This window comes from Oncorhynchus masou, chromosome 6 (assembly GCF_036934945.1).
Source record: "Oncorhynchus masou masou isolate Uvic2021 chromosome 6, UVic_Omas_1.1, whole genome shotgun sequence".
Classification (NCBI taxonomy): Eukaryota; Metazoa; Chordata; class Actinopteri; order Salmoniformes; family Salmonidae; genus Oncorhynchus; species Oncorhynchus masou.
Window position 1 is genome coordinate 13,523,968 of NC_088217.1, and position 23,562 is coordinate 13,547,529.

Consider the following 23,562-nt stretch of genomic DNA (forward strand, 5'->3'; position numbering starts at 1 on the left):
TTCCTGTTTTGATTTCTCCTCAGGATTTTGCCTGCCATATGTGTTCTGTTTTCTCACAGACATCATTCAAACAGTTTTATAAACTTTAGAGTGTTTTCTATCCAATACTAATAATAATATGCATATATTAGCAACTGAGACTGAGGAGCAGGCCGTTTACTTTGGGCAACTGATTCATCCAAGCTACTCAATACTGCCCCCCAGCCATAAGAAATTTTAACTTGAGTCAAACGTTTTGGGTAGCCTTCCACAAGCTTCCCACAATAAGTTGGGTGAATTTTGGCCCATTCCTCTTGACAGAGCTGGTGTAACTGAGTCAGGTTTGTAGGCCTTGCTCCGACAGGCTTTTTCAGTTCTGCACACAAATGTTCTATAGGTTTGAGGTCAGGGGTTTGTGATGGCCACTCCAATACATTTACTTTGTTGTCCTTAAGCCATTTTGCCACAACTTTGGAAGAATGCTTGGGGTCATTGTCTATTTAGAAGACCCATTTGCAACCAAGCTGTACTTCCTGACTGATGTGGGACGGCAGATAACCTAGTGGTTAGAGCATTGGACTAGTAACCGAAAGGTTGCAAGATCTAATCCCCGAGCTGACAAGGTACAAATCAGTCGTTCTGCCCCTGAACAAGGCAGTTAACCCACTGTTCCTAGGCTGTAAGAAGTTGTTCTTAACTAACTTGCCTAGTATAAATATGTCTTGAGATGTTGCTTCAATATATCCACATAATTTATTTTGTGCAGCAAAGCACCCCCACAACATGATGCTGCCACCCCCGTACTTCACGGTTGGGATGGTGATCTTCGGCTTGCAAGCCTCCACCATTTTTACTCCAAACATAGCGATGGTCATTATGGCCAAACATTTCTCTTTTTGTTTCATCAGACCAGAAGACATTTCTCCAAAAAGTACGATCTTTGTCCCCATGTGCAGTTGCAAACCGCAGTCTGGCTTTTTTTATGGCAGTTTTGGAGCAGTAGCTTCTTTCTTGCTGAGCGGCCTTTCAGGTTATGATGATATAGGACTCATTTTACTGTGGATATAGATGCTTTTGTACCTGTTTCCTACAGCATCTTCACAAGGTTCTTTGCTGTTGTTTTGGGATTGATTTGCACTTTTCGCACTGAAGTATGTTCTCCTTCCTGAGCGTTATGACAGCTGCATAGTCCAATGGTCTTTATACTTGCGTACTATTGTTTGTACAGATGAACGTGGTATCTTCAGGCCTTTGGAAATCCCAAGGATGAACCAGACTTGTGGAGGTCCACCATTTTTTTCAGAGGTCTTGGCTGATTTATTTAGATTTTCCCATGATGTCAAGCAAAGAGGCACAAAGTTTGAAGGTTGGCCTTGAAATACATCCACAGGTGCACCTTCCATTGACTCAACTGATATCAATTAGCTGGTTAGAAGCTTCTAAAGCCATGACATCATTTTCTGGAATTTTCCAAGCTGTTTAAAGGCACAGTCAACTTAATGTATGTAAAGTTCTGACCCACTGGAATTGTGATATGGTGAATTATAAGTGAAATAATCTCTGTAAAATATTGTTGGAAAAATGACTTGTGTCATGCACAAAGTAGATGTCCTAAACAACATAGTTTGTTATAGTTTGTTAATAAGAAATTTGTGGTTGAAAAACAAGTTTTAATGACTCCAAGTGTATGTGTATGTCAACTTCCGACTTCAACTGTACTGTACTGTTTCTTTGCCATATGGGGAGATAGCGGAACGAGAATGGACAGCGCTGTGTTAACAACCACCGTATGTGTTAACAACCACCTTGTGTGTTAATGGGAGATAGCGGAACGAGAATGGACAGCGCTGTGTTAACAGCCACCTTGTGTGTTAATGGGAGATAGCGGAACGAGAATGGACAGCGCTGTGTTAACAGCCACCTTGTGTGTTAATGGGAGATAGCGGAACGAGAATGGACAGCGCTGTGTTAACAGCCACCTTGTGTGTTAATGGGAGATAGCGGAACGAGAATGGACGGCGCTGTGTTAACAGCCACCTTGTGTGTTAATGGGAGATAGCGGAACGAGAATGGACAGCGCTGTGTTAACAGCCACCTTGTGTGTTAATGGGAGATAGCGGAACGAGAATGGACAGCGCTGTGTTAACAACCACCTTGTGTGTTAATGGGAGATAGCGGAACGAGAATGGACAGCGCTGTGTTAACAGCCACCTTGTGTGTTAATGGGAGATAGCAGAACGAGAATGGACAGCGCTGTGTTAACACCCACCTTGTATGTTAATGGGAGATAGCGGAACGAGAATGGACGGCGCTGTGTTAACAGCCACCTTGTGTGTTAATGGGAGAGATGTACTGGAGCAAAACAACTGACTGCTTGTGTGGTGGCAATGACTTCCCAACGATCCACCCACACACAGAACACACAGACAGAGCGTACACACACACACACACACACACACACACACACACACACACACACACACACACACACACACACACACACACACACACACACACACACACACACACACACACACACACGCACACACGCACACACACAGAGAATAGAACACACACACACACACACGCACACACACAGAGAATAGAACCACACACAGAGCCTAGACGCACATACAGAACACACACGAACACAAACTCACCCATTGTTCTGTACGTGTTTCTGAGTGTGGTTGGGTTGGAGAACCCAGCTCCCCGGAGGCGCCCAAGTAACCTATTAGATCAATTGTGGCATGATGAGCGAAATGAAAACAAATTTCTGCCTAATTAGCAACAAATAAACAATCCTTCCATCAGTTAATTTAGTGAGTGACGTGATAAATCCATTTTGGCGAGGCATCTGCGCACATCCGTACCAATTAAGCCCCATCTGCCAAGATGAACTCTTGGCCTCGTGCGGCTAGGCACAGCCCAAGGGTAAATTAGCTGTCTTGTCAGGACCGCTTATCAGAACATCTGTACACAGAGGAGCAGCCACATGTTGGCGAGGCAGGTACTATACTACAGGATTTGGCCACTGTTTGCAGGACATATACAACAGGCTGTGATGCATTATTCCATGCATAACATGCAAAATGTGACTTTGCTATATATCACCGTCGCTGTAATGCGGCGAATAACCGTAACATATAACGTAAGTTAATATCTCTAAGAGGAATGAAGCAGCCAATGGATTACCTCTGATTTTCCATTTCCACTAAAAGAAGAAAAACACTGCCCCTCCCATCTCGCATGCAGTTTATATCACTCACACAGTTTACCAACCACACCACTGATTGGTTAGTAGAGGAGTCGTATAATCAAGATCTCCCCCTCCCATTACCCTCTTCACCATTGGGAATTGAGAGTAATAACCAAGTGCATGTTTGGCATGCACAGCAGCATGCATCAAGAGGTTAGTATGACCCGTGTCTATTGGCTGGACCTGGCTATTAACTGTCTCCAATGATGGTGAATGCGGAGGAAAAACTCCCACAATGATCAAAGACATCCATCTCCCCATGGCATCATGGAGACAATGTAGGTTAAGAGAAGTGGCTAGATGAAGAGTTATTGTACAAGAGGCTCTAGACGATCAACAGTCCTCATCTTCCTTTCTTCAAACGCAGCTCTCCAGATGGGAACGCAGGCCATTTTCTCTACGACTCCCAGTCTTATTTTTCAAGTAATTTACAGCAAATGAAGACACATTTTTTTAATACAGATTAATATGCTTGTCACTATTGCATTTTGCTCTTTCCCATAAGAGGAAAAAAACATGAAAGAAAGGTGAAACAATCAAAGTTTCAGCGTCTCAAGGTCACAGTTAAGGGTAGGACTGTATATTGCCTAAGGGCTTGTGCTTTGCATCAAGCTGCGAATCCAATAGAAGTCTATCAAATCCTTCAAGATATAAGGGTTCACTGACACACACAATTAAAAAAAAATAGTGTACTGTCATTCATTTTCTTTGAGTTAATGGTCAGGCCATATCTCTCACATTCACAATGTGTGACTTTAGTAGTGTGAGGGGTTAGAGCACTAAAGGCCCAGTGCAGTGAAAATGATTTTTTTTTTTGTCTGAGTAATAGTTTTTTTTTTTTTACCCCAAAAACTATTTTTATTTATTTTTGAACATTTCTATGGAATACTGTTATAGTAAGGTACTTAATTGTTACCCAGAAATGAGATATAATGAGATAAAAACATCTGCATTGTGCCTTTAAGTATTTGGTGCAGACCGGATAGCAAAGTTACTAGTATAATAGATCCATAGAGCCCAATCCTTAACTTAAAAATACAACACATTATTTTGCATATTTTTGGCCTGACTATATATTTTGGGATATTATGGAGTTATACAGTTGAGTAAAGCTTGTGAGGCATTTATAGATAGGTGATATTCTTTAAGATTCTTATAATTAATGCAAATAAATGGCTGTGTATATCATATACAGTATGTCTGGGCAAGCGGTCATTGTTAAAAACAATTGGTTTGGTAGTGTGCATTCTCAATGACAAACACTATCACAACAATGAGGGTTTCTTTTCCCTTCACTGGTAATGTTCTCTTGAACAGTAATATTGCCTTGAAACACCGATTACCGTGACCTCAAATGTTTATTTTTCATTTATTTTTTATTCCATTTCTTTTCAAGCTCCTCATCCGTGGATAAGCTTGGTTAGTGGTCCCATCTTCATTTAGTGTTTTTGCCATCTATTCAGCATACAATCTCCACAATTTTGTGTTCCAGCCCGGAACCGCCCCGCGAACCCATTCAATCCGGCCCGCTACCCGTGGGTAGTTTGGGATTCCCGGGAAAAAACTATCTCAATCGACGTTGAAATGACCAAAACCAAATCGAAACTGTCTATGAATGATAATAGACCTACATTTATGGACTCTTCACTATTCAGCTTGCTAACGGTCATCGAAACAAAAGATAGAGTGTCAGGGAGGATTGAGATTCCAAAGGCAATGCACAGAGGACATTTTTAGCAAATTGTGTCTGCAAGTAAATAACATCAAACACGTTTTACACCGCTGGGTTAACACGTACAGTATGCTAGAGCAAGGCCATGGTAAGTGAACCACACACACACACACACACACACACACACACACACACACACACACACACACACACACACACACACACACACACACACACACACACACACACACACACACACACACACACACACACACACACACACACTCAGTGCCTTCAGAAAGTATGCATACATACCATACATACTTGACTTATTCATACTTGACTAATTTCAAAATGGAATTTCTCACCCATCTACACTTAATACCCCATAATGACAAAGTGAAAACATGTTTTTAGAAATATTAGCAAATTTCTTGAATATTAAATACACAAATATCTAATTCACATAGGTATTCACACCCCTAAGTCAATACATGTTAGAATCACCTTTGGCAGCGATTACAGCTGTGAGTCTTTCTAGGTAGGTCTCTGAGCTTTGCACACCTGGATTGTAAAAAAATATTCATGTTCTGTCATGTCGGTTGTAAATCATTGACACAGATTTTCAAGCCAATTTAAGTCAAAACTGTAACTAGGCCACTCAGTAACATTCAATGTCATCTTGGTAAACAACTCCAGTGTATATTTGGCCTTTCATTTTAGGTTGTTGTCCTGCTAAAAGGTGAATTTGTCTCCCAATGTCTGTTGGAAAGCAGCCTGAACCAGGTTTTCTTCTAGGATTTTGCCTGTGCTTAGCTCTGTTCCACTTATTTGTATCGGAAAATACACCCTAACATGAATTCCCTAACAAAAACGCCCTAAAAATATCCATAACATGATGCAGCCACCACCATGCTTTAAAATATTAAAAGTGGTACTCAGTGATGTATTGTGTTGGATTTGCTCCAAACATAACGCTTTGTATTCATGACATAAGTTCATTTCTACTTTAGTGCCTTGTTGCAAAAAATGTGCATATTTTTATTCTGTACAGGCTTCCGTCTTAGGTTAGTATTGTGGAGTAGTTTTCTCCTGTCACAACCATTAAACCTTAAAGTCGCCATTCGCCTCATGGTGAAATCCCTGAGTGGTTTCCTTCCTCTCTGGCAACTGAGTTAGGGAGGACGCCTGTATCTTTGTAGTGACTGGGTGTACACCATCCAAAGTGTAGTAACTTCACCATGCACAAAGGGATATTCAATGTCAGATTTGTTGTGAAGCATTGGAAAACCTCCCTGGTCTTTGTGGTTGAATCTTTGTTTGAAATGCACTGCTCTACTGAGGAACCTTACAGATAATTGTATGTGTGGGGTACAGCAATAAGGTAGTCATTCAAAAATGTAATTAAAAACTGTTATTGCTCACAGAGTAAGACCATGCAACTTATTATGTGACTTGATAAGCACATTTTTACTGCTGAACTTATTCATAACAAAGGGGTTGAATACTTAATGACTCAAGATATTTCAGCTTTTATATTTGTAAAAATGTCTAAAAACATAATTCCACTTTTACATTTTGGGGTATTATGTGTAGGCCAGCAACACAAAATCTCCATTTTAAATTCAGTCTGTAGAACAACAAAATGTGGAAAAGGTCAAAGGGTGTGAATACTTTCTGAAGGCATATTTAGATGAATTAAGTTATTCTTTCTTTTTAGAGTTTATCTGTAATACTGAGGCACTGAATAATAGGTCTGTATTTGCAGTATATTCACAGTTGCATTTTAGGATACATATTGTAACATTTAAATGGCAGTAGGCCTACCATACTGATACTGGAAACAAGAAGATTAATTGTAAAGTCTAAACCAGTGAGTTGGCAGAAACCAAGGTCAGAATTTAATTGAAATCACTCAGCAGTGAAATGACAACATTGAACAGTGAACCATCATATTTTTGTATAAGAGATCTAATAATGAAAGGAAAGAATTTATATATTGAATTTGGTCAAGTTAGTATGGGAGAGGTGGAAAAACTATTGCTATCCATCAATAATGATAAGCCACCAGGCATAGACAACTTTAATGGGAAACTATTGAGAATGGTAGTGGACTGTATTACCATCCCTATTTGCTAGATCTTTAACCAAAGTTTTAAAGAGTGTGTGTCCATGGTGTGGAAGGAAGCTAAAGTAATTCCACTGCATAAAGATTGTAAAGAACCCTTTGATGGCTATATCAACGGTCCAATCAGTTTGCTGCCTGTTCTTAGTAAGCTGATGGAGAGGATTGTGCTTGACCAAATACTATTTTTCAGAGAATAAGTTAACTACTGACTTTCAGCATGCATATAGAGAAGGGCACTCAACTTGTACTGCACTGACTCAGATGACCAATGATTGGTTAAAGTAAATAGATAATAAGATGATAGTTGGACATGTATTGTTAGATTTCAGTGCAGCCTTTCATGTTATTGATTGTAAATTGTTATTGAAAAACTCATTTGTTATGGCTTTACATCACCTGCCATCACATGGTTGGAGAGTTATTTATCCAATATAACCCAGAGAGTATTCTACAATGGAAGCTTCTTTAACATCAGATATGTACAGTGCGGTGTCGCTCAGGCCAGTTGCCTTGGGCCGTTACTCTTACACGTAGCTAAAATGACTATCTATGTGGATGATTCCACACTACATGTCAGCAACCAAAGCATGGACCTCACTGAAATTCTAAATAAGGAGTGAGTCAGTATCAGAATGGGTGATTAATAATAAACTTGTCTTAAATACATTAAAACTTAAATCATTATATTTCATTCAAAACGTTCTCTAAGCCACTGCTCCAAAACTTCCATAAAAAGCCAGACTAGTTTTGCAACAGCACATGGGGACAAAGTTTGTACTTTTTGGAGAAATGTCCTCTGGTCTGATGAAATAAAAATAGAACTGTTTTGCCATTATGACAATCATTGGGTTTGGAGGAGAAAGCCAAAGAACACCTTCCCAACCGGAAAGCACGGGGGTGGCAGCATCATGTTGTGGGGGTGCTTTGCTGCAGGAGGGACTGGTGCACTTCACAAAATAGATGGCATCACGAGGTAGTACAATTATGTGGATACATTGAAGCAGCGTCTCAAGACATTAATCAGGAAGTTAAAGCTTGGTTGCTAATGGGTCATCCAAATGGACAATGACCCCAGGCATACTTCCGAAGTTGTGGCAAAATGGCTTAAGGACAACAGAGTCAATGTATTGGAGTAGCCATCACAAAGCCCTGACCTCAAACCTATAGAAAATTTGTCGGTAGAACTGAAAAAGCATGTGCGAGCAAGGAGGCCCACAAACCTGACTCCGTTACACCAGCTCTGTCAGGAGGAATGGGCCAAAATTCACCCAACTTATTGTGGGAAGCTTGTGGAAGGCTACCTGAAACGTTTGATCCAAGTTAATCAATTTAAAGGCAATGCTACCAAATACTAATTGAGTATGTAAACTTCTGACCCACTGGGAATGTGATGAAAGAAATAAAATATTAAATAAATCACTCTCTCTACTATTATTCTAACATTTCACATTCTTAAAACAATGTGGTGATCCTAACTGAACTTAGACAGGGCAATTTTTTACTATGATTAAATGTCAGGAATGTGGTAAACTGAGTGTAAATGTTTTTGGCTGAGGTGTATGTAAACTTCCGACTTCAATTGACTCAAATTTCTGGAATTTTCCAAGCTGTTTAAAGGCACAGTCAACTTAGTGTATGTAAACGTCTGACCCACTGGAATTGTGATACAGTGAATTATAAGTGAAATATTCTGTCTGTAAACAATTGTTGGAAAAATGACTTGTGTGATGCACAAAGTAGATGTCCTAACCGACTTGCCAAAGCTATAGTTTGTTAATATCAAGAAATGTGTGGAATGGTTGAAAACCGAGTTTTAATGACTCCAACATAAGTGTATGTAAACTTCTGACTTCAACTGGAGTTGAATAATATACATAAAATAAATATATCTATACCTATATATATATATATATATAATATATATGCGGATAGGAAATGATGCAGACAATTACATTGATAGATTGTGGCTTCTATCAGCAAAATTGAAGCTGATCAACCCCCTAGAAAAATCCTTTCCATTTAATTACTCAAGCAAACAACAAAATGACCTTTAAAAAAGGATTCAACCAAAACTCCTGAAACGGTGATGACTGTGAAGGGAATTACACACAAACACAGACACACACAGACACACTCTAATAGATACAGTGGGGCAAAAAAGTATTTAGTCAGCCACCAATTGTATAAGTTCTCCCACTTAAAAAGACGAGAGAGGCCTGTAATTTTCATCATAGGTACATTTAAACTATGACAGACAAAATGAGGAAAGAAAATCCAGAAAATCACATTGTAGGATTTTTAATGAATTTATTTGCAAATTATCGTGGAAATAAGTATTTGGTCAATAACAAAAGTTTATCTCACTACTTTGTTATATACCCTTTGTTGGCAATGACAGAGGTCAAACATTTTCTGTAAGTCTTCACAAGGTTTTCACACACTGTTGCTGGTATTTTGGCCCATTCCTCCATCCTTCACAGTAGGCATGGTGTTCTTTGGATGCAACTCAGCATTCTTTGTCCTTCAAACACGACGAGTTGAGTTTTTACCAAAATGTTCTATTTTGGTTTCATCTGACCATATGACATTCTCCCAATCTTCTTCTGGATCATCCAAATTCTCTCCAGCAAACCTCAGACGGGCATGGACATGTACTGGCTTAAGCAGGGGGACACGTCTGGCACTGCAGGATTTGAGTCCCTGGCGGTGTAGTGTGTTACTGATAATAGGCTTTGTTACTTTTGTCCCAGCTCTCATTCACTAGGTCCCCCCGTGTGGTTCTGGGATTTTTGCTCACTGTTCTTGTGATCATTTTGACCCCACGGCGTGAGATCTTGCGTGGAGCCCCAGATCGAGGGAGATTATCAGTGGTCTTGTATGTCCTCCATTTCCTAATAATTGCTCCCACAGTTGATTTCTTCAAACCAAGCTGCTTACCTATTACAGATTCAGTCTTCCCAGCCTGGTGCAGGTCTACAATTTTGTTTCTGGTGTCCTTTGACAGCTCTTTGGTCTTGGCCATAGTGGAGTTTGGAGTGTGACTGTTTGAGGTTGTGGACAGGTGTCTTTTATACTGATAACAAGTTCAAACAGGTGCCATTAATACAGGTAACGAGTGGAGGACAGAGGAGCCTCTTAAAGATGAAGTTGCAGGTCTGTGAGAGCTAGAAATCTTGCTTGTTTGTAGGTGACCAAATACTTATTTTCCACCATAATTTGCAAATAAATTCATAAAAAATCCTACAATGTGATTTTCTGGATTTTTAAAAAGCATTTTGTCTGTCATAGTTGAAGTGTACCTATGATGAAAATTACAGACCTCTCTCATCTTTTAAGTGGGAGAACTTGCACAATTGGTGGCTGACTAAATACTTTTTAACCCATTTTTAGTTGTATTGTTTGTATGTCATTGTATTTTAAATTTGTGTGACTGTCCTTGTCTATCAGTGTATCAGGATAAGAGCATCTGCTAAATGACTTTGTAAATACTTGTAGTGTTTTTTGTGGACCCCAGGAAGTGTAGCTTCTGCATAGGATAATGCGGATCCTAACAAACAGAAGAAACAGTTTTCACATCAATCCTAATTATAATTGTAATGGTCATAGCAGTATTATACATAGTAATGGTTATATTACTCCATAATAGTCATGATATACATTAATATTGTCTGAATATTCATATTGTCATTCTAATTATCTTATCTTTTTATTTCCATAATTGATAGACACGTTTGATTAGAATATTGTTGTCATAGCGATGACATTTGCTTTGGTGGTAGACATTAAGTTATAGTTAATTCATTAACGAATCAAGCACAGCCCCTCCAGAAAAACGATATGTCTGGAGAAGGGGGCTATTCCTAAGTGGATGTTTTCTAATCAAACATAAAGGAGGTAATTTAAAAAAGTAAGCTTGGATTAAAACCTTCATTGATTTATTGAGGTGGATACAGCTTTTGTTTTTCCTCCGTCTCATTAGAGTATTTAGTGATCCATCTCAATTGTTTTCCTTTTTAACGCAGACTTCATTTTTCAGTCATTAAACGCTCTCTAGGTAGAGCCCAATACAGGGGATCTCTGCTGTGATTTTCTTTCTGGTTTCACCGCAGCACGTTTCACTTGAATTAGTATTGATAGACGGATCAGCCTCTATTAAGCATTTCAAAACATATTTCTGGGCGAGCAAAATTAAAGATTTTGTTCGTGCATCCCATGGAGAATCGATGCTCATGCATTGGAAATGTTACCCTTTGTTATTTCACTTCACTTGGCTGTCTTTTTGGGGTGAAATCAAAGTTGGAAAACCAGAGATGGACAAGGGGAAACTTTTTCCTGATAATGACAAAAAAGGCTGTTGAAAGTTTATTAGCCACTTGCATAATCCAATAAGTCTTCATTAATTGTGTTATTCCCCATTGTGCTTGAGAGAATCTTTACAAAAGGGCAGATGGCCCCTGATGTTTTTGTTCATTCCTATAATTCATTAGTTTTCTCCCCGTTACGTGAAATTACTCTCTTACCAGCTACTCTCGAAAAGTTTCTCCCTACTCCAGATAATAATCCAGATCTTTGGCTCTGACTTCCCCGCTGTTAATCCATAAACCCCTTAATCCCTAATTCCATGCTCTTTCTCCACCTCTGCAGTCCTGGTGCTGCTAATCCTAACCCTGAAGCGCCACCGCAAAGGCCAGCGGATGTCAGAAGACGAGGAGGACATGCGCGACAACGTCATCAAGTACAACGACGAGGGAGGCGGCGAGCAGGACACGCAGGCCTACGACATGAGTGCCCTGCGCAACCTCTATGACTTCCCCGAGGCCAAGAGTGGATCTTCTGAGTCAGGCCCTGATCTGCATGCACTGCCCCAGTGGATCCAGGGGCGGGTGAGCGGCGATGGCGGGGCAGCCGACTTCTCCCTCTTCAAGGGCTACATCCGCAAGAAGGTGGAGCAGGCGGATGCCGACCTGTCAGTGCCGCCCTACGACTCGTTCCAGACGTACGCCTTTGAAGGCACCAGCTCGCCGGCCCTCTCCCTCAGCTCTATCCACACCCTGTCCACTACGTCCGAGCAGGATTTCTCCTACCTCAGCGACTGGGGGCCACGTTTCAGGCAGCTGGCGGGCTACTACGCCCCGGGACATCCTGAGGAAGAGGGCTCCTAGCAGTGTCCTCAGCCCAAACCTTTGCCTTCTCCTCTGTCCCCAGCACCGTATCAAGGGAGCCCAGTGTCAACACTGTCCTATAAAGCCAACCTCCATCATCTCCACAGCACCAGAATTGAAGCCCAGTTGGTGTGTCGGAAATCGATTAGGTCAAAAATTCTTTCTTGCTTTGAATCTTTAAGTTTGAAGTTTTTCAAAGCAAAACATTGTTTTAAAGGTTTTGTAACTCCAGGGTGAAAAGTGGGCTGATTCAATGAGGGATAAAAGCAGGTGTTATCCGTTCACTTTTCCCTTAATTCCAATAAGGAACAGAGGGGTATGACGTAATAAAATATAAGTGGGGCACCACAGGTTACAATACCATTACCTTTCAAATTAGTTTCTGGGTATGTTCTGTCTGGAATCAAAGACTTGGTTCATTTTTAGCTGTGTGAGTGGACGCTCTGAGGACATTCCGAGAAATATGAACATTATGAAACTCAGCAGGGGGTCAAGCTATCTGAGATATGTATTTATTTAAGAAAATATTTACAGTATTTATTCCTTTGTATTTATTTATTTATTTTGTCCATAATCACCGCACCACTTGTAACAATGAACATCAGTGAAGAATGATATAGAAAGAAAGAAGAAAAAAAGGTTTATTATGGTGAGAACCTGAGGAGAGAAGAGCTTCTACAGAAGCGCTTAGCATAGATAGAACTTTACATACTGCTTTCACAAAGGTGATATTTGGGTCACAGACAACTACAGTATTGGAAATATTTGTATTTATTTTTCAGGAACACTTTTGTAAAATAAACAACTGAAGACAGAGCGCGACAGAAAATAAAAGAGTGAGAGAACAAAGGAAGAGACAATTCAGTGCACAGATTGGTTTTGTGTTGACATACTTTCACTGCATTGTGAAGATTTCTAAGGGGTTATGAAGGTTGTGGGACATTATGTGATAACCGGGGTTTTGCTTTTCTTTTTCAGCGCCATTTAAAAGGCTATAAGGCACAATCCACACGAGTGATCCAGGACTATATGAAATGACTGTTGGTTTCATGGAGTTGGCTATAAGCTAACTCTTCCTGAGGAGTTAGTTTTCTTTCCAGTATTTGTATGTGTGAGTGTGTAATACGCGAACAACTTGTTTTATATTCTGAAAGATTTGATCGCTTTTGTTCTTTTGGGTCTATTTTAGAAGATGGATGGATATGTGAAGGGGTGACAGATACAGGAATAAAGGATGAGGAGATGGAAGTCCTCTACCCACCATCCAGAACCTATTTAATGTTGACCTTAAACTTGCAAATGTATGGGAAATAAAAATCAATAAATATTTTATTGTTTTGTTTTTTTAAATACTCTGCTGGCTATTTCTCCACACTGCAAAAACAGACAACCCTATGATCTAATATAATTTTAACATCATAATCTTATTTTATTATGTCATTCTTTGTGAGAGTCGCTACAGTATTCCCGAGGGGGGGGAATGTAGGGGACAGTTTGATAATATAATAGCCGATTTAATACCGTGAAACTTTACCCTCATAATTATGGTATGATAACACTTATTTACTGAAGATATTTATATTTTTAGGGATCTATAGTCTTGCATCCAGGAAGTAATTGTATAGCTTGGTTCCACTAGAGAGAGTACAGTCAGAATGTGTAAGTCTAATTACTGCTGAGGATGGGTAGAGGTTACCTGAGGATCCTGAAGCATATGGAGTTGAGTCTCTCATCTTTGTGGTCTGTGGTGGTGGCCAAGTCATGCCTTGTCATGTTTCGCTTCAAAGGACTAAGGGCTCAACCCTAGTGTAGAAGATCTATGTTGTAGCGCAGTTGACCTTTAAAGGTAATTTCCTATTGAGCCGACATATGCAGCGTTTACCGCAAATGCTGTCTCTGCGAACGCGGTAACAATGCCTTTAAATGTCAACCACTCTACCAATTGCAGGTCTTCCGCGCTATGGACTGAATTGAGCAGTAGGAGGTCCATTGTGAGTTTAAAGGTAAAATTTCACTTGAGTGTTGAGTCAGCCATTTTGACTAAGGATGTTGAAAAATGTTGGACAGTGGACATTTCACTGGCATATCTTTATCCCTAATTATATCCTTAATCCTTAACGACATCACCCCTTAACCCTAACCTTAATGCAGTGGTATTCAAAGTAGGGTTCTCATCCCCTAGTGTGTTTTAATTGAGTAAATGTTTCTTTTCATTTTAATGAGTGATGAAAATGCAATGAATTAAAGGTTATTTAAGGTTGTCATTAGATTTGGGGTAGGATGGGGTTGTGACAAACTTGTGGGGAAAAAAATGGGGCTCCAGAAAATGTTTGAATACCACTGCCTTAAAGGGATATTTAACTTTTTTCCAAACTTAAAAAAACAAATGCTCCCTTTAACCTTAAACCTAACACTAATCTTAACCCAACATGTAACCACTGTCTGTCCCTTATATTGATTTCACCCCTAACATTAATCAAATTAATCTGCCTGCTGAATATCTACAGTACTTCCAAAACATTGACAAGTCGGAGACTTCTAATATGTCTATACTTCAAGGTCATAATGAACCAGAACAAGATTAGTAAAAAACATTCAGATAATAACATTTTAACTTGACTGTTGGCTGGAAATATACAGTGGCTTCCAAAAGTATTCACCCCCCTTGGCATTATTCCTATTTGTTGCCTTACAACCCTGAATTAAAATAGATTTTTTTGGGGGGTTGTGTCATTTGATTTACACAACCGATTTTAAGATGCAAATAATTTTTGTTGTGAAATAAACAAGTAATAAGACAAAAAAAAGGGAAAACTTGAGCGTGCATAACTATTCACCCCCCCCTCCCAGAGTCAATACTTTGTAGAGCCACCTTTTGCAGCAATTATAGCCGCAAGTCTCTTGGGGTATGTCTCTATAAACTTGGCACATCTAGCCACTGGGATTTTTGCCCATTTTTCAAGGCAAACTGCTGAAGCTCCTTCAAGTTGGATGGGTTCTGCTGGTAGACAGCCATTTTTAAGTCATACCACAGATTCTCAATTGGATCGAGGTCTGGGCTTTGACTAGGCCATCCCAAGACATTTAAATGTTTTTAAACAACTCGAGTGTTGCTTTAGAGGTATAATTATGGTCATTGTCCTGCTGGAAGGTGAACCTCCGTCCCAGTCTCAAATCTCTGGAAGACTGAAACAGGTTTCCCTCAATAATTTCCCTGTATATAGCGCCATCCATCATTCCTTCAATTCTGACCAGTTTCACAGTCTCTGCAGATGAAAAACATGCTGCCACCACCATGCTTCATGGGGATGGGAGGTGTTGGGTTTGTGCCAAACATAGCGTTTTCCGTTATGACCAAAAAGCTCAATTTTAGTCTCATCTGACCAGAGTACCTTCTTCCATATGTTTGGGGAGTCTCCCACATGCCTTTTGGTGAACACCAAACGTGTTTGCTTATTTTTTTCTTTAAGCAATAGATTTTTTTCTGGCCACTCTTCTGTAAAGCCCAGCTCTGTTGAGTGTACGGCTTAAAGTGGTCCTACGGACAGATACACCAATCTCCACTGTGGAGCTCCGAAGCTCAGGGTTATCTTTGGTCTCTTTGTTGCCTCTGTGATTAATGCCCTCCTTGTCTGGTCTGTGAGTTTTGGTGGGCAGACCTCTCTTGGCAGGTTTGTTGTGGAGCCATATTCTTTCCATTTTTTAATAATGGATTTAATGGTGCTCCGTGAGAAGTTCAAAGTTTTGGATATTTTTTATAACCCAACCCTGATCTGTAATTCTCCACAACTCTGTCCCTGACCTGTTGGGAGAGCTCCTTGGTCTTCATGGTGCCGCTTGCTTGGTGTTGCCCCTTACTTAGTGGTGTTGCAGACTCTGGGGCTTTTCAGAACAGGTGTATACATGCTGTGATCATGTGACAGGTCATGTGACATTGAGATTGCACACAGGTGGACAATATGTAACTAATTGTTTGACTTCTGAAGGTAATGGTTGGACCATATCTTCTTCAGGGGCCTCAAAGCAAAGGGGGTGAATACATATGCAGGCACCACTTTTCCTTTTCCTTATTTTAATTTTCACTTCACCAATTTGAACTATTTTGTGTATGTCCATTACATGAAATACAAATAAAAATCCATTTAAATTACAAGTTGTAATGCAACAAAATAGGAAAAACACCAAGGAGGATGAATACATTTGCAAGGCACTGTATGCGACTTGAACAAGAAAAGCGAGAGAGCAAAATGTGTTCAGAGATTTGATGTGGTTAGGAGAGATTGGATGTGGTCAGGAGATAAAGGATGTAGGATGGATGGTCAGGATTGATTGGACGTGGTCAGGAGATAAAGGATGTGGCCAGGAGAGATTGGATGTGGCCAGGTCTAATCGCAATGTGGGATGACGCGGCTATACTGAACAAAAATAGTAATGCAACATGTGAAGTGTTGGTCCCATGTTTCATGAGCTGAAATAAATGATCCTAGAAATGTTCCATATGCACAAAAAGCTTATTTCTCTCAAATGTTGTGCACACATTTGTTTACATCCCTGTTAGTGAGCATTTCTCCTTTACCAAGCTAATCCACCCACCTGATAGGTGTGGCATATCAAGAAGCTGATTAAACAGCATGATCATTACACAGGTGCAACTTGTGCTGGGGACAATAAAAGATTACTCTAAAATGTGCAGTTCAGTCACACAGCACAACGCCACAGATGTCTCAAATTTTGAGGGAGAGTGCAATTGGCATTCTGACTGTAGGAATGTCCCCGAGAGCTGTTGCCTGAGAACTGAATCTTAATTTCTCTACCATAAGCTGCCTCCAATGTCGTTTTAGAGAATTTGGCAGTACATCCAACGGGCCGCACAACTGCAAACCACGTGTAACCACGCCAGCCCAGGACCTCCACATCCGGTTTCTTTACCTGCAGGATCATCTGAGACCAGCCACCCAGACAGCTGATGAAATTGTGGGTTTGCACAACTGAAGAATGGCTGCACAAGCTGTCAGAAACTGTTTCAGGGAAGCTCATCTGTGTGCTCATCGTCCTCACCAGGGTCTTAACCTGACTGCAGTTTGGCGTTGTAACCGACTTCAGTGGGCAAATGCTTACCTTCAGTGGCCACTGGATCACTGGAGAATTGTGCTCTTCACGGATGAATCCTGTTTTCAAATGTACCGGGCAGATGGCAGACAGCGTGTATGGCATTGTGTGGGCAGTTATGTGAACCGTAACTTAGTAAAATCTTTGAAATTGTTGCATGTTGCGTTTATATTTTTGTTCAGTGTATTATCAATCATAGCTCCACGACGACAGCACCGGATGACGTGATGGCATAGCCTACATTCCTCTGGACTGTTGCCTATAAACACCCATTAGAGACATAGGACAAGAGACAGGAACAGAATGAATTCCTCATCAGTGAAATGTCAGCAGGATACCGATGAATGACTAATTCAATGTAGAAGGTTAAAGAGTAAGCACTGCCTAAGGGGGAATATCTGTTCCTCCCAGGACTCCTGGTCACTCCACTCTCCGCCCATGAACGAGCGTCTTTACGGAGTCAGCAGCAGCCATTTTTCAATAATAGGCTATAGAGGCTAACATATTAATGTGTCGTAATAAATCACAGACCCCCCCACCCCCCACCCCGCAGTCCAAGGGCAACATGAGGACATTGTTTTGTTATGCGTGTGGATGAAAAGTGATTGACAGTGCTCTGGGGAAATTTCTCGGCTGACACTAAAGTCCCCCCACTTTTCTCATTGGGATTGATAATGACAATTGATTAGACATGGTGGAAATATGAATGTAGTATAGAACTCATTTTTTAATAAAATTGGCAGCGGAGCACTATTTACTTTTCAAAGGGACATGGAAAAACAAAGCTTTCAAAGGGGTCAGAAAACAAACAAACATTTTCTTTACTTATGTCATAAAATGCAAGACTGCTGTAGATTAAACCTGATGTCATTTAAACCTGCAAGATGGAGAAAAAAAGTTTCAGGCAGTTTAAACATTTTCTAAAAATGTATATTTTGAGACTGAAAATACTTGCTGAAATTCTGATTATGTTGAATTATGCACAACCCAATTCATTTAGATCATTTAGCATTGGGAACATTGGGCCCTGTTGTATGTACAACTTAATTCCAGAAATCAAAACATATGTTTTATCATTTAAACTAAGATTCCTTGATATAAAACTAAGACATCTTTTCTATTTTGATACTGTAGTTATTTATTTGGATTATGATTGGCAGTAATTACATTTGGATTAAATTAGCTAGCACTTGTTATACCGCTGAAACCTCCGGATAGTTTTATTTCTGGTTTGAAATGTTTTCAAAGGAATGACCCCTGCCAGCTGTATGATATCTGTGAAAATGGGCTAACAGCCTTAGAAAATCTAAGATATGTTTTATCCCGTGGTTAAATGATTGTTGACATTTGCACATTCTCAAGTGGGAGGGCACCAACCTTTACTCAGGTTTAGCTGGCCCTATTCGTGACCAGTCTTAGCACCAACTTTTTTCTGTTGTCATATCATTTGAATATTCTACTCCAGAATAGAAATGACAGTTTCAGAGAGCCCTGGGATAACACATGTTTGTGTGGAACGGAGGGTAAGCTAGCCCTGGGCTAATTTTAACCATGGAAAAACCCCCAAATGAACATCTAGAAAATATTGATGTAAATAAATTAGTACAGGTTGAGTGTTCTGTCAATGCACTATAATATAAGAGACAGATATTTACTTTGTTCAGGACCCAATTAGAAATAACAATGTGCTTTGTTCTGAGAATCAGACCACGCCATTTATAAGATGACGTTAGCCTAGACTCCATAGCTGACAAACACCATCCACAGCACAAGGGCCAGAATGTGTCACTTTATGAAATAATATTTAGTTTTAATGTTGTTTGAAAGCTACAGGACAATCTTACTAGCACATCCTTGATGGCTTGCCCAAGCTCACATTATTCTGCTCACTATGTACAGTATTACTGATGTCAATCTGTTCTGATCTAAAGGCACAAAGGGCAATTCAAAACAATGTCTCTTGAGGTACAGTATACAGTGCGTGGTTCGAGCCCTGAATTTTGATTGGCTGACAGTCGTGGTATATCAGACCGTATACCATGTGAATGACAAAACATTTACAGTTGAAGTTGGAAGTTTACATACACTTAGTTTGGAGTCATTAAAACGTGTTTTTCAACCACTCCACAAATTTCTTGTAAACAAACTATAGTTTTGGCAAGTCGGTTAGGACATCTAATTTTTGCATGACGCAAGTCATTTTTCCAACAATTGTTTACAGACAGATTACTTCACTTATAATTCACTGTATCACAATTCCAGTGGGTCAAAGTTTACATACACTAAGTTGACTGTGCCTTTAAACAGCTTGGAAAATTCCAGAAAATGATTCCAGAAGCTTTAGATGCTTCTGATAGTCTAATTGACATCATTTGAGTCAACTGGAGGTATACATGTGAATGTATATCAAGGCCTACCTTCAAACTCAGTGTCTCTTTGCGTGACATCATGGGAAAATCAAAAGAAATCAGCCAAAACCTGTAGACCTCCACAAGTCTGGTTCATCCTTCGGAGCAATTTCCAAACACCTGAAGGTACCATGTTCATCTGTACATACAAGAGTATGCAAGTATAAACACCATGGGACCACGCAGCTGCCAAATCAATGTTTTTTTGTCAGGTGTGCTGAATACAACCGGTGTAGACCTTACAGTGAAATGCTTACTTATAGGCTCTATCCAACAGTGCAAAACAGGTATTAGGTGAATAGGTAAGAAATAAAAACAGTAAATGTGCGGGGGAACTGGTTGGTCGGGCCAATTGAGGTAGTATGTACATTCATTTATAGTTAAAGTGACAATGCATATATAGTCATACCGCTCAGGAAGGACCACTCAGGAAGCGGTCCTTCCTGAGTGTCATACCGCTCAGGAAGGAGAAGCGTTCTGTCTCCTAGAGATGAACGTACTTTGGTGCGAAAAGTGCAAATCAATCCCAGAACAACAAAGGACCTTGTGAAGATGCTGGAGGAAACAGGTACAAAAGTATCTATATCCACAGTAAACCAATTCCTATATTCACATAGCCTGAAAGGCCGCTCAGCAATGAAGAAACCACTGCTCCAAAACCACGATTAAAAAAGCCCGACTACGGTTTGCAACTGCACATGGGGACAAAGATATAATATAAAAAAATATATAACTGTTTGGCCAAAATGACCATCGTTATGTTTGGAGGAAAAAGGGGGAGGCTTGCAAGCCGAAGAATAACCGTGAAGCACGGGGGTGGCTCCATCATCTTGTGGGGGTGCTTTGCTGCATGAGGGTCTGGTGCACTTCACAAAATAGATGGCATCTTGAGGAAGGACAATTATGTGGATATATTGAAGCAACATCTCAAGACATTAGTCAGGAAATTAAAGCTTGGTCGCAAATGGGTCTTCCAAATGTAAATTGACCCCAAGCATACTTCCAAAGTTGTGGCAAAATGGCTTAAGGACAACAAAGTTGTAACGGATTTCCTCCTCTTCGTCTGAAGAGGTGTAGCAAGGATTGAACCAATACGCAGCGTGGTGAGTGTCCATGTTTTAATAGAAAAGACTGAACATGACACAAATACAAAATAACAAAGTGAAATGGAAACAAAACAGTCCCGTGTGACACAAACACTGACACAGAAACAATCACCCACAAAATACCCAAAGAATATGGCTGCCGAAATATGGTTCCCAATCAGAGACAACAATAAACACCTGCCTCTAATTGAGAACCAATCTAGGCAACCATAGTCCTACATAAACACCTAGATGGAAACAACCCCATAAATCTACAAAAAACCCTAGACAGTACACACACCCTAGATGAGACAAAAACACATATCACCCATGTCACACCCTGACCTAACTAAAATAATAAAGAAAAACAAAGAATACTAAGGTCAGGGCGTGACAGTACCCCCCCCACAAAGGTGCGGACTCCAGCCGCAAAAACCTAATCTAAAGGGGAGGGTCCGGGTGGGCCTCTTTCACGGCGACAGCTCGGCTGCTGAACGTGGACCCCACTCCACCATAGTCTAAGTCCGCTTTTGTGGCCTCCTAGGAACGGCGACCCTCGCCGCCAACCTAGGACTGGCAAACCTACTAAAGGACCCCACTGGACTGAGGAGCAGCTCCGGACTGAGGGGCAGCTCCGTACTGAAGGGCAGCTCCGGACTGAAGGGCAGCTCCGGACTGACTGACTGCTCTGGTAGCTCCTGGCTGGCTGACGGCTCAGGACAGACTGGCGGCTCTAGCGTCTCAGGACAGACGGGAGACTCTAGCGGCTCAGGTCAGCAAGAGACTCTAGCGGCTCAGGACAGACGGGAGACTCTGGCAGCGCTGGGCAGGTGGAAGGCTCTGGCAGCGCTGGACAGGCAGGAGCACCTGTAGGGATGAGACAGAGAGATAGCCTGGTGTGGGGGGGCTGCCACCGAAGGGCTGGTACGTGGAGTTGGCACTGGATAGACCGGACCGTGCAGGCGCACTGGAGCTCTTGAGCACCGAGCCTGCCCAACCTTACCTGGTTCAATGCTCCCCGTAGCCTGACCAGTGCGGCCAGGTGGAATAGGCCACACTGGGCTGTGCTGGCGAACCGGGGATACCATGCGTAAGGCTGGTGCCATGATCGCTGGCCCAAGGAGACGCACTGGAGAGAGCCGGCTTCATGGCACCTGGCTCGATGCCCACTCTAGCCCGGCTGATACGAGGAGCTGGAATGTACCGCACCGGGCTATGCACCCGCACCGGGGACACCGTGCGCTCCACAGCATAACACGGTGCCCGCCCGGTCCCTCTCGCTCTCCGGTAAGCACAGTAAGCACAGGAAGCACAGGAAGTTCCTGTGTGGGGTCCTGTGTGGCTCAGTCGGTAGAGCATGGCGCTTGCAACGCCAAGCGTCGTGGGTTCGATTCCCGCTGGGGCCACCCATATGTAAAAGTAGTGGCCCCAGCCGACTTGTAAGGCGCTTTGGACAAAAGCGTCTGCTAAATGGGATATATAAGTTGGCGCAGGTCTCCTACCTGGCTTCGCCACACTCCTTGTGTGCCCCCCTCCCAAGACATTTTTGTGGCTGACTCTCGGGCTTCCAACCGCACCGCCGTGCTGCATCCTCATACCAGTGCTTCTCTGCCTTTGCTAACTCCAGCTCTGCTTCGGGCGGCGATATTCCAGTAAAATGGAAACAAAACAGTCCCGTGTGACACAAACACTGACACAGAAACAATCACCCACAAAATACCCAAAGAATATGGCTGCCGAAATATGGTTCCCAATCAGAGACAACAATAAACACCTGCCTCTAATTGAGAACCAATCTAGGCAACCATAGTCCTACATAAACACCTAGATGGAAACAACCCCATAAATCTACAAAAAAAACATAGACAGTACAAACACCCTAGATGAGACAAAAACATACATATCACCCATGTCACACCCTGCCCTAACTAAAATAATAAAGAAAACAAAGAATTCTAAGGTCAGGGCGTGACAAAAGTCAAGGAATTGGAGTGGCCATCACAAAGCCCTGACCTCAATACTATATAATATTTGTGGGCAGAACTGAAAAAGCATGTGCAAGCAAGGAGGCCTACAAACCTAACTCAGTTACACCAGCTCTGTCAGGAGGAATGGGCCAACATTCACCCAATTTATTGTGGGAAGCTTGTGGAAGGCTACCCAAAACATTTGACCCAATTTAAACAATGTAAAGGCAATGCTACCAAATACTAATTGAGTGTATGTAAACTTCTGACCCACTGGGAATGTGATGAAAGTAATAAATGCTGAAATAAATCATTCTCTCTACTATTATTCTGACATTTTACATTCTTAAAATTAAGTGGTGATCCTAACTGACCTAAGACAGGGAATTTTTACTGGGATTAAATGTTAGGAATTGTGAAAAACTGAGTTTAAATGTAGTTGGCTAAGGTGAATGTAAACTTCCGACTTCAACTGTATTTGTACAGCTCTAATTACATTGGTAACCAGTTTATAATAGCAATAAGGCACATCTGGGGGTTGTGGTATATGGCCAATATACCACGGCTAAGGGCTGTATCCAGGCATTCTGCATTGCCTTATTGCTTAAGGATATACTATTTGATATTTTATGAAAATGTCATTGAAATATCACAATAAAGTTCTGATGTGACCAAACCCTATATTTAGAGGTCACAGGGAAGTCCTCTAAAACCCCTAGACACTGACTGTAACTAAAGAACTGATTTGACACTGACTCCATATTAGTGCTGAGACTATACCTCAACGGCAGCT

At 41.2% G+C, this 23,562-nt stretch overlaps 1 protein-coding gene across 4 annotated transcripts in view; it reads left to right on the forward strand.

Annotated features, from left to right (window-relative positions):
• Window positions 1-13,504, forward strand: part of LOC135541381 (cadherin-22-like) — a 276,477-nt gene extending 262,973 nt beyond the window's left edge. For all 4 annotated transcript variants that reach the window (XM_064967581.1, XM_064967580.1, XM_064967583.1 and 1 more), the window contains one exon: window positions 11,683-13,504. In XM_064967581.1, the coding sequence (XP_064823653.1) occupies window positions 11,683-12,200 (518 nt within the window). In that variant the 3' untranslated portion in view covers window positions 12,201-13,504. The remainder of the gene's footprint in view (window positions 1-11,682) is intronic.
• The last annotated feature ends 10,058 nt before the right edge of the window (window positions 13,505-23,562 follow it).